The 11,968-nt window shown below is 51.8% G+C and overlaps 1 protein-coding gene across 1 annotated transcript; it reads left to right on the top strand.

Moving 5' to 3' along the window:
* Positions 1–751: 751 nt before the first annotated feature.
* TUBB6 (tubulin beta 6 class V) lies at positions 752–10,450 on the top strand. Its single transcript, XM_055128016.1, has 4 exons — positions 752–855; positions 944–1,052; positions 2,470–2,580; positions 8,989–10,450. Exons 1-4 carry the CDS (start codon positions 799–801, stop codon positions 10,050–10,052), a joined length of 1,341 nt encoding a protein of 446 aa, XP_054983991.1. The 5' UTR covers positions 752–798; the 3' UTR covers positions 10,053–10,450.
* Positions 10,451–11,968: the final 1,518 nt, after the last annotated feature.

Genomic DNA, 11,968 nt, shown 5'->3' with positions numbered 1-11,968 from the left:
AAACACCAGGGCTGTCTGGAAGAACCAAGGTGGGCGGCGTCCTTCAGAAAGAGAGGACAGTTCTATAGGACGTTCCAGTGTCCCCACTCACTGTCCAGCACTGCCCAGTCATGCGTCCCTGGCGCCTTCGACCAGTACAAGGTCGTTCCCGGAGTGGGGGCGGGGGCGGGGGTGGGGTGGGGACCCAGATCGGGACGCATGAGGGCCTGAGTCCGAGTTCAAGTTCAGACCCCTCTGGCTGAGTCTCTAGTAGCAAGGGCGGTGCCAGACAGCAGCGGGCAGGGTGGGGACAGCGGGTGCTGGGCCCTGGGCTGAGTCCGGGATGGGGAACCGGGTCAGAAGCACCTGAAAAACTCCAGTTTGCACGGACCAGGCTGAGGCTCCATGAGAGCGCACTCAGGAGCCCCTGGGTTCGAGCCCCGGCCCGGGAAAGCAAAGCAAAACTCCACCTTGGAGCTCCCAGCCTTCCTCCTGCCGAGCGGGAGCGGGCGGGGAGCGCGGCTGGACGGAGCGCGCTGCCCGCGGCGGCCCCCGAGGCACGGCCGGCGGGTGGCCAGTGTCCCCGGGGCGCAGGGCAGCGGCGGGGTGGAGCAGAGCCAAACCGGGGGCGCCCGGGACCGTGTCCCCCAACCCCCTCTTTCTCGGCCGGCCTGGAATCCCGGCGGGGCGCGGCCAGCTGTCCCGGGGGCGCGGCCGGGGGGCGCGGCGCGCTGCCATTGGCCGCGGGGCGGGCCGAGGGTGGGCGCGCCGAGGGGTCCCGGCGCCCCGAGCCGCGCCCCAGGCACAGCCGGCGGCGCCATGAGGGAGATCGTGCACATCCAGGCGGGCCAGTGCGGGAACCAGATCGGAACCAAGGTGGGCCGCGCGGGGCCGGGCCGGGCGGGGCGCGGGGCGCGGGGCGGGTCTCTGAGCGCCCCCTGGTCCTGCCCTCTGTCGCCCCCAGTTCTGGGAGGTGATCAGCGATGAGCACGGCATCGACCCGGCCGGAGGCTACGTGGGGGAGTCGGCGCTGCAGCTGGAGCGGATCAGCGTCTACTACAGCGAGTCGTCCTGTGAGTAGCGCCCCCGTGTCGGCGGCTCTCGGGGGTCCCGCGGGGCGCCGACCCCTCCCGCGCCCGCTGCCCCGGGCGGGAAGTCCGCGCTCGGCCGGTTTCCAAGCAGCTGCTTTTGGAGCCAGAGGGCCCTAACGCCCAAGCTGCCTCCCTCCACCCCGCCTTTGAAACTTCGGCTCTTAGTGGAAGTTCTTTGGCACTCCGTGCGGAGGCGACTTCTCTGGCCTGGCTTAGCCCACCAAGCTGAAAAGTGAAGGCACTTTTCGCTGACGGAATCCGGAGAAGTTGCCGGGCTGTGGTTTATCCACATTTGGGAATAATATTACCCCTGCCTTACAATAGTTACTATGGGTATGTTCTTTCGGTAACAATTTTTGATTATCCGTGCTCGTCACAAAACAATCATCCACCTACACACAACACCAAAAATAAACCCCCAAACAAAAAAAAAAAATGTGAAAAAAAGAAAAAACAAACAAACCCTAAACGGGACCAGAATGATAGTACAACGTGTTGGGCGCTTGCCTTGCACGCTTTCAGCCCCATTCTATCCTGGAGTAAGTCCTGAGCACAGGCCCGTGTGTCCTCAAAACGAATATCAAACAAAAACTACCATTGAGAGACATCCAGAATGTGGCAGAAACCTGGCATTAAATCCCTCGCAGTTCTTTGGAATCCTGCCATTTAATCGCGTTAGAACTGGGAAAGCAGGAGGGATCTGTTAGCCATTTTTATTTACGTAGCAGCTATTCCAGAAGGTTTGAAACTGTGGGACCTTAAAGGCAGACTTCATAGAGAACACTGTAGAAAGTTCTGGTATGCATGCACGAGGCTTGCTGAACTTTACTCTCCAGCTGGGTTCCTTACTGCAAACTGGATTTACACAGAGCAGGACGGGAGTGAATGTTAGAGCCCTTCCCATGTTCAGTCACACGAAGCCCATCCTCAACGGGAACAGTTTCTTGTTCTCTTGGCAGGGAAGGGCGCTGACAAATGAAAACTGCTCCCCCTCACTCCTGCCAAGACGATGGTGTGTGTGTGTGTGAAGGAGCAGAATGTCACAGCCTTACTGGGGTTTGCCCCAACACATGACCCTTCTTGGCCTGGAGCTAGCACTTCCCAGCAGGAAAGAGGTGCTGGGCAAGTTGGAAAATGCAGGCACTGGAAGTCAGGAGACCTGCTTCCTCCTCCTGCCCTCCCTCACTTCCTCTGCTGCAGGCCGGGGCTGGTTCCCTCTGCTGCAGGGATTACGAGGCCAGCTAGATTCTCCGAGGCCCCTCCAGGCTTGGGTTGTGATTCTGAGAATGCCACCTGCCCCCACAGTCTCTGCGGCTCCAGTGGCCGGGAATTGTTGCAGTAAGTCCGTTATTCTCCAAGCTGAGGGTAACCGTGGTGGGTGGCCTGTGCTCTCTTCCAGCTCAGAAGTATGTGCCCAGAGCGGCCCTCGTGGACCTGGAGCCAGGCACCATGGACAGTGTACGCTCTGGGCCTTTTGGTCAGCTCTTCCGGCCAGACAACTTTATTTTCGGTAGGTTCCATCTTCCCCACCGCCTTCTGTTTCCTTCCCGAACATCTGCCTCATGTGGAAGGGCTGGAGCGGTGGCACCGTGGTAGAGTGATCGCTTTATTTATACAAGGTGGGGTCAAGCCCAGCACCTTATCCCCAAACCCACCAGGAGTGATCCCTGAGCACAGAGCCAGGAGTCAGCCCTGAGCACTGCCAGGGGATGTGACCCCAAAACAGAACAAGAAAATCCTAACTGCCCCTCACCCCCTGCAAACTGCTAGAGAAGATTCTCTGACAGTGTGATTGGCCTGTGTCACCCTGTAGGCAGGATTCTGAGAGTCAAAGGTACCTTGAAATATGTAAGCGGAATCAGAATCAGAATCTCTTTCTGGTTTTGTTTTGCATTTTGCACCAGACCCTTCAGTGCTCAGGGCTTACTCCTGTCGGGCTCAGGGGACCATATGGGGGATTGAACCCAGGTTGCTGAGGCAAGTGCCTTATCTCTCTGGCCCCAAAGAGTCAGAATCTTAAAAAGATTTTCATGCTACAGAAATTAGTTACCATGTCACACAGTGTCACAAAGATCACTCATGACACTCATGACCCGGGAGATCCTCCTGAAGAGGTTAATGATTCCCCCCGCACAGACCGGCAGGAATGGGCAGTTTCTGATAACTAGTTGCAGTGTTTTGTCACCCTTGGCACCTCACATAGACTGGGTCGAGGCTCGCTGGTGTCCCTTTTCTCACATCTGAAAATCTAAATTCCTTATAGATGTCCTCTATTTTCTGATAAAATTCAGCTTGTCCATGATGAAACCGCAACAAAATCAACTTCTGTGTGGGATGGAGTAGAAAGACTTTAATGATTATGTACCAAACCTAGTACATACCAAGCTCATTGACAAAACATTAGAAGTATGTACCCAATTCAGTTATAAGATGGGGTCGGAGCAATTATATAGTGGGAAGTGCATTTGCTCTGCATGCAGCTGACCCGGGTTAGATCCCTGACATCCCATATAGCCCCCCTATGTGCAACAGGAGGAATTCTTGAGTCCAGAGCCAGGAATAACCCCTGAGCATCACTGGGTGTGGCCCAATAACTAGATTAAATTATAAGAAACAGACAGACAGCCATTTTCTTTTTTTTTTATTATTATTTCATGTTTCTATTTGATACAAAGAACAAAGAAAAGAAAGATGAGTCACTTGAAGAAAAATAGGCAATCTGTATTTGTAGATGCAGCGATTCTCTTGGACTTTCCAGATAGGCCCTTGGCGGAACGGCTCTGAGATGATCTCAGTAAAGCAGCAGCTGGTCATGAGATTAAGGCACAGACATTGGACTGGGAAAACAGTCAGGGTCTAAGGTCCGTGATCTGCATGTCACGACTACGTTACCAACATATTGCGGTCCCCTGAGCACCACAGGGTTTGAGGAGCACTGCAATCAGTTACCCCCCCCCCCCAACACACACACACATACACACATTCACAACACACACATTCACACACGCACACACAGGTTTCCTAAGCAAGGCTTGGGAGCACCCCCAGCTCAGCAAAGAAAACCCAGACCGTTGAGCCAGGTTGGCCTAGAGGACTGAGCACATGTTTCCATGCAGGATGTAAAGCATATTGACCCCGTGGTGGAATCCTAGCACCATGTGGTCCCTTGCACACTGCTGTGTGGGCCCTGGCTGTGGCCCCCAAACAAACAAAACCTGATGTTATTACTGCAGAGTGACCAACAGTCCTGATTTGTTCTGTGGGTCTGGTTGGGGACTTGTTTTCTAGGGACACTAGACTTTCCTAGTTATCATTGATAACATAAAAATGATAATGGCAATGCATGTGGCCAACCCAAGCACCACATACATTAACCCTGAGCCCTGCCAGGAATGATCCCTGAGTGTAGAGCCAGGGGTAAGCTCTGGGCACCATTAGATGTGACCAAAAGTCATAATGGTTAAATAATCTATTCGCAATAGTAATTGAACAAAATTTAGTAATTCGAAGTTAATTAAAAGAATAAAATAGATGGACTTGAAGTAATATAAGGACACTGGTAAGAGGACCTTGGACACTTGAAAACCTTCAACATTGGGCTTCTGTAGTGATAATAGTGCAGGTAGGTGTTTGCCTTGCATACAGGCGACCCAAGTTCTGTCAGTGGCACCAACACACCACTGGGAGTGATTTTTGAGTGCAGAACTAGGAGTGAGTCTTGAGTACTGTCAGGTGTGGTCCCAAAACAGGAAGAGGGAAAGGGAGAGAGAGGAGAGAGAGAGAGAGAGAGAGAGAGAGAGAGAGAGAGAGAGAGAGAGAGAGAATGGTTTTAAAAGTGAAAGTTACCTGCATTTGTATTTTTGAGTACAGGAGCAGAGATTTGAACTTAAGACTCCCTCCTTCCCCAGAGGGAACCGGGAGGTGGAGCAAGGGGTGTTGAGAAAACTGGGGAGCTGCTGCAGGAGCCCCACTGCCAAAGGCCAGAGACTGGTGCTCATGTTCCAGAAGTTTCTGCGCTGATTAATGCAATGACGTTTTATCACAGTAGATGTCCAACTCATGACCCCAAATATTTAACCAGGCACAGTCGTTGCTATGAGACAGAGGCAAAATATTTTCAGGAGTTACTAGCTTCCTTTTTTTGTCAGAAGCAGAGGGAAGCGCACGGCTAATGGCCTCTGAGTGTGGGCTGGAAGTGCTAGTTGGATCTACTGCATTTCCTCCTGCCGCTTACACTCAACTGTTGGTCGTGACAAAAGGAATTAGCTCCTGGCCACTGACAGGGGCACTCACAGTTCTTCCTTTGTAAGGGTGCCTTCTTCCTCCTTCCTTCATCCCCTCCCTTCTCTCCTTCCTCCTTCCCTCTTTTTCTCTCCTATCATTCCATGCTCTCCCTCCGTCCCTCTCTTCCCTCCCCTCCCTCCCTCCCTCCCTCCTTCCCTTCCTTCCTTCCTTCCTTCCTTCCTTCCTTCCTTCCTTCCTTCCTTCCTTCCTTCCTTCCTTCCTTCCTTCCTTCCTTCCTTCCTTCCTTCCTTCCCTCCCTCCCTCCCTCCCTCCCTCCCTCCCTCCCTCCCTCCTTCCTTCCTTCCTTCCTTCCTTCCTTCCTTCCTTCCTTCCTTCCTTCCTTCCTTCCTTCCTTCCTTCCTCCCTTCCTCCCTCCACCTCCCTCTCCTCCGACCACTCCTAGTGTTTCTCAGCCAAACAAACTGGCAGGTCATGTGATGATGGGGGCCTGTGATGATGGGGATCTCCAGGGCTATACCTGACCATGTTTGGGAACCCCCAGAGCTTCACTCAGCAATGGCTCGTGGGCTTTTGTGGTACCTATACCTGGTGCCATGGACAGGTGAGTAAGAGCTGAGCTGATCTGTCAGGTGGGGCTCAGAGCACAAGGGTTGATGCTTCTGTGGACACAGGCAGGGCTTAGGGCAGCCTATTTGGGAGCAGTTAAGCTGGGCAGGAAGTGTTACTGTTTCATATTAACAGGTGTCATGTTTTCATCCTAAAGTTAAGAATGTGAGAAATGGAAGCCCCTCATCGCCCCCTGAGCAAAGCTGAATGTGGTCAAACAAAACAAACCAACCAAGTTCATTTTCATAATTCCCCGCTTATTGATGACATTTAAAATTATTTTCAGGGCCAGAGCAATGGTACAGCGGGTAAGGCATTTGCCACAGGGCCAACCTGGGTTCAATCCCCAGCATCCTATATGGTCACCTGGGCACCACCAGGAGTGATCATTGAGCACAGAGCTAGGAATGAGCCCTGCGCATACCTGGGTGTAGCCCCCAAACAAAACTAAAATTAAAAAATTAAAACTAAATTATTAGGGGGGGTGGCCAAGTGATAGTACAGTGAGGGCACTTGCTTTGCATGTTACCAACCTGGGTTTAATCCCCAGCACCCCATAGCACTTCCAGGATCCCCACAGCCGTGAGCACTCCCAGGAGTAATTCCTGAGTGCAGAACCAGGAGTAAGCCCTGAACATCACCAGATGTGGCCCCCAAAACAACAACAACAGCAACAACAAATTTCCCCTTAAGGCCATGTTTTCATGTTTTAATGTTCTCTTTATTATCAAGTTGTTTGTTATTTATTTTTTTTACGGGGTAGGTGTGCACATCCAGCAGTGCTCCTGGTCCTGTGCTTAAAAGGGTCCTCTTAGGAGTGACTTCTGTGCTTAGGAGCTTTGCATGCATAAAGCCGAGGTTGATCTCTGACCACATTCCTTTGGGAACAATATGAATCCAACCTGTGTTGACCACATGCAAACAAGCACCTTACCTCTTGTTCCTCTCACCAGTCTGTTTCCTTTTATCTTTATATTAATTACAAACACTCTTCAGGGAGTAGTTGCCTAAATGTTATTTTGCACATGTGTGGAAATAATCTTAGAAAAATATTTAAAATTAAAAATATTTAAATATTTAAATATTTTTTAAAAATTTAAAAAGCAATATTAATGGGTCTTATGTATTTATCTACATTATTTCAATATCATAAACTTTTTTTTCTAAGGACCAGAAGTAATACAGGAGGTAAGGAGTTTGTCTTTCACGCAGCCCACCCCAGCTTGAATTTCAGCATAGCATACTGTCCCCTGAATACAACCAGGGGTCACTCCTGAACACAGAGCTAGAAATAACCCCAGAGCACTGCCATTGTGGCCTAAATACCCTCCCACCCTTCATCCCTGAAATAAAAAGCCAAAATCTTTTAGAGACACTTAAAAAAAAAAAACTCAAAACATGTTAGCTGCTAATTTAGGGGCCAGGGTTGCAACTCAGAGGTGAGCACAAATTTTGCCTGTATAAAACCTAGGCTTAATCCCCGTGACCTCATTAAAAATAGGATTAAGGAAATAAAAATTATAATTTAATGGAAATGAACAACCACATAAGCTAAGAGATAGGAAGAGAAATATCAGGTAGGAAAAAAATGAGCACAGTTCCTTAAAGGAGTGACCAGAAGCATGATCTGGATGTTTCTGGAAGGGTTAGCAGAGATGGTGAGTGTGAGCAAAGGAGGACGAAGCCTAGTGTGATAAGGGGTGAGCCAGGGTGATACTACAGCGAGGAGGGCACTTGCCTTGCACGCAGCTGAGCCTGGTTCAACCCTTGGCACCCTATATGGTCCCCTGAGCACTGCTAGAAGTGATCCCTGAGCACAGAGCCAGGGGTAAGCCCTGAACGCAGCCAGGTATGGCCCCCCAAAAAGTTGATAGGGAGGTGAATGAGAGTCAAAGTCTGATGGTCCTTGAACTTTATTAGAAAAGATCTATAATTTAGTTATTTATTTGACTTTGGGGCCATACCTGGAGATGCTCAGGGGTTTATTACTGGCTCTGCACTCAGGAATCATCCTTGGAGGTGCTCAGGGGACTATATGGGATACTGGATACCCAGCTGCATGCAAGGCAAGCTCCCTACCCATGTACTCTCTCTAGTCTCAGATGCTTGTGTATTTTTTTTTTTTTTTTGCTTTTGCTTTTTGTGTCACACCAGCAATGCTCAGGGATTACTCCTGCTCTGCACTAAGGAATTACTCTTGGCGGTGCTCGGGGAACCATATGGGATGCTGGGAATTGAACCTGGGTTGGCCTCATGCAAGGCAAATGCCCTACCGGCTGTGCTATTACTCCAGCCCCTGCTTGTGTAATTTTAAAATTTTAAAAAAATTTTTAAATGAATCACCATGAAATACAGTTACAGACTTACAAGCTTTCATGCTTACGTTTCAGTCATACAATGATCGAGTACCCATTTCTAAACCAGTGCCCATTCTCCACCACCAATAATCCCAGTATCCCTCCCACCAAACTCATCACAACCCCCTACCCTGCCCTGCTTCTGTGGCAGGGCATTCCCTTTTGCTCTCTCTCTCCTTTTGGGTGTTGTGGTTTGCAATATAAGTATTGAGTGGTCATGTTTGGTTTATAGTCTACTTTCTTTTTTTAAAATTTTTTTAATTAAATTTTTTTTTTATTGTATTGAATCACCTTGAGATGGTCACAGCCCAAAAGTAGAGAGAGTATGGGAAATATTGTCTGCCATGGAGGCAGGGGGAGGGTGGGGAATGGGGGCTATACCCAGGATATTGGTGGTGGGGAATGTGCACTGGTGGAGGGATGGGTGTTTGATCATTGTGAGATTGTAACCCAAACATGAAAGCTTGTGTATTTTTAATGTAAGGGCCCCTCCTGGCCGTGGCTGGGCCCAGGTATGTGCTGCGCCTACCTGCCTATGTGGGGACCACCAAGGTGGCCCGGGGTGCTGAAGAGAGCCACACAGTGGTGGGCCATTTTCAAGACCTCGTTCCCTTTCCAGCACCCCGTAAGCATTCATGACTATGAGCTGTTCGTTTTCGTACTGCCCTGCTTATACTTTGCGCTCTTTCCTGGGTTCTGCTCTGTTCCAGGACAAACCGGTGCGGGGAACAACTGGGCAAAAGGCCACTACACGGAGGGCGCGGAGCTGGTGGACTCCGTGCTGGACGTGGTGCGGAAGGAGTGTGAGCACTGTGATTGTCTGCAGGGCTTCCAGCTGACGCACTCGCTGGGCGGGGGCACGGGCTCGGGCATGGGCACGCTGCTCATCAGCAAGATCCGCGAGGAGTACCCCGACCGCATCATGAACACCTTTAGCGTCATGCCCTCGCCCAAGGTGTCGGACACGGTGGTGGAGCCCTACAACGCCACCCTGTCGGTGCACCAGCTGGTGGAGAACACAGACGAGACCTACTGCATCGATAACGAGGCGCTCTATGACATCTGCTTCCGCACCCTCAAGCTCACCACGCCCACCTACGGCGACCTCAACCACCTGGTGTCGGCCACCATGAGCGGCGTCACCACCTCCCTGCGCTTCCCGGGCCAGCTCAACGCCGACCTGCGCAAGCTGGCCGTGAACATGGTGCCCTTCCCGCGCCTGCACTTCTTCATGCCCGGCTTCGCCCCGCTGACCGCCAGAGGCAGCCAGCAGTACCGGGCCCTGACGGTGCCAGAACTGACCCAGCAGATGTTCGATGCCAAGAACATGATGGCCGCATGTGACCCGCGCCACGGGCGCTACCTGACCGTGGCCACCGTCTTCCGGGGCCCCATGTCCATGAAGGAGGTGGACGAGCAGATGCTGGCTATCCAGAACAAGAACAGCAGCTACTTTGTGGAGTGGATTCCCAACAACGTCAAGGTGGCCGTGTGCGACATCCCGCCCCGGGGGCTGAAGATGGCCTCCACATTCATCGGCAACAGCACGGCCATCCAGGAGCTGTTCAAGCGCATCTCCGAGCAGTTTTCTGCCATGTTCCGCCGCAAGGCCTTCCTACACTGGTTCACTGGAGAGGGCATGGATGAGATGGAGTTCACGGAGGCTGAAAGCAACATGAACGACCTGGTGTCCGAGTACCAGCAGTACCAGGAAGCTACAGCCAACGATGGGGAGGAAACCTTTGAAGACGACGAAGAGGAGATTCATGAATAGCAGAGAGGTACTTTGTCGGGTGCCAAGCAGGTGTTCTCTTGTTAATGCCAGTGAATCCTAACCCCAATGGCTGCGCGCAGTGTGCTGGTCCCCCTGGGCCCAGAAAGGCCCCTCTCAAATGCAACGAAACTGTCGATCATGTGGAATGAAGAAAATTTATCAGAGTAGCAGGTGATTGGCAGGTCTACCCAACCACACGATTTTCTACCAGAGGACTAGGAAGAACTCATCGGCTCATGAAGGGCTAGATCAGCTTCACCCTCTGTTTGCCTTGGAAGTCAGGTCTGAGAGTGGGTGGGGAAGTTAGAAAGTGGTTTTCATCTTTTGTGAAGAAAGAAGGATCAGTGCACTGCTGAATAATGCAGTATTGAACTTGAAGACAGTCACTTATAATAAAACACTAAAAACTTTCCTTGGTCTCTTTCTTCTACTTTCTACTTCCACGACAGATTTCTTTGCCTTAGTGTAGTGCTCTCCTGGGGTCCTTCTCTCTCCCGGGATGAAACGCCCCTGTAGCTAAGACTCAGAGGAAAGGGTTATCTGGAACACTGAGACTGGCCTCTGATTTCTCCCAGTCATAAAGTCAAGCCTGTGAAGTCAGAAGACAGTACAGGAGCTAAACCACTGGCCTTGCATGTGGTTGAATCTGGTTCGATCCCCAACACTGTCTTAGCCTTGCCCTTTCCCCCCACCCCCCAGCACCAGGAGTGATGCCTGAGTACTGCCAAGTGTGTCCCAAAACACAAAGATTTGAGCACGTGTAAACAAGAGCCCCTCACCCCCCTGGACAAAGAATACCTTGACCTCTCTAGTCTGGAGCCATGTTCACTCTCATTTACACAATCTTTGCGAGAAATAGGCCCCAAGCCCTTTCAGGCCCCTTTGAAAATTGAGAACCCACCTGTTTTGACGTTCTCACCCCAGCCAGTGGAGGTTTGGGGGTCTAGTGTGGGGCTCTGCCTGCACTAGCTGCTTGACATCTGGTGTCTCTCCAGAGTCATTTGAGGCCCTGGCCACCAGCCCGGCATCTCCCTACAGTGGTCAGCTATGCAGGTACCACGAACCATTTTCCCCCGATGGATGCAGACACCCCCAGCGGTCAGCCTGAGGTGCAACAGCATGGCACAGACCAGGTGAAGCTCTGCCTCCTGAGGGCCCCTGGATCTTGGGAGGAGTGAGACCTCCTTCCATGATGGGGCTTTGACGGGGCAGCATTGCCCCCTTTCACCTCACATTGGCACCTCATGGAAACCTGGACCAGAAGTGAGAAGTGGGAGCAGCACTTATGGCAATGACCAAGGACAGATGCCAGGGGACTTGTAGAAGCTTTTGCCCCATCACCAGGAGCTGGGTAAGTGGAACTGGGAACCTTCCCCAACCAAACTCAGGAAAGGCAGTGTGTGCAGGGTGAACTCTCAGGTCAGAAGTTCAGGGTGAAGGGTGCCAGTTGCCTCAGCGTATGATCCAAGCAGCACTTACCAAGCCTTAGTGAGTCTGTGCTTTAGTCTGCCATCAGGAGCCATGCCAGGAGTAAGACCAGTCACAAAAGATGTAGCATCTTCTATAATGCCTCATGGAGCCCCCTGCTGGTCTGAGCATGAAATAACACTGCCAGACTGGGGCAACCCAGGCCTGCCTCCACAAGGCTTGGGCCTTCTGTCCTGTGCCCTGTGTCCAGAATCCCAAGATGTCCAGGACCTGAGGGTGCTGTCCTGGTGACAGGAGAGGGCAGGTGGGTGAAGCCAAGGGCCAGTGAACTTTGGAGCGGCACCTCTCTAACATCTCCCATTAAACACCCAGCTCGGCTTTCTCTCCGCTCAAGCTGGCATGCTTACACCTGCCTGAAATACCGTGAAGGTCCCAACTCAAGATCCCCCCAAAGCAGGAGCTGATCCCAGGCAGACACTTCCCACCAC

This window comes from Sorex araneus, chromosome 2 (assembly GCF_027595985.1).
Source record: "Sorex araneus isolate mSorAra2 chromosome 2, mSorAra2.pri, whole genome shotgun sequence".
Classification (NCBI taxonomy): Eukaryota; Metazoa; Chordata; class Mammalia; order Eulipotyphla; family Soricidae; genus Sorex; species Sorex araneus.
Note: the sequence above shows the minus strand (reverse complement) of the source record. Positions and strands in the feature narration are given on the sequence as shown.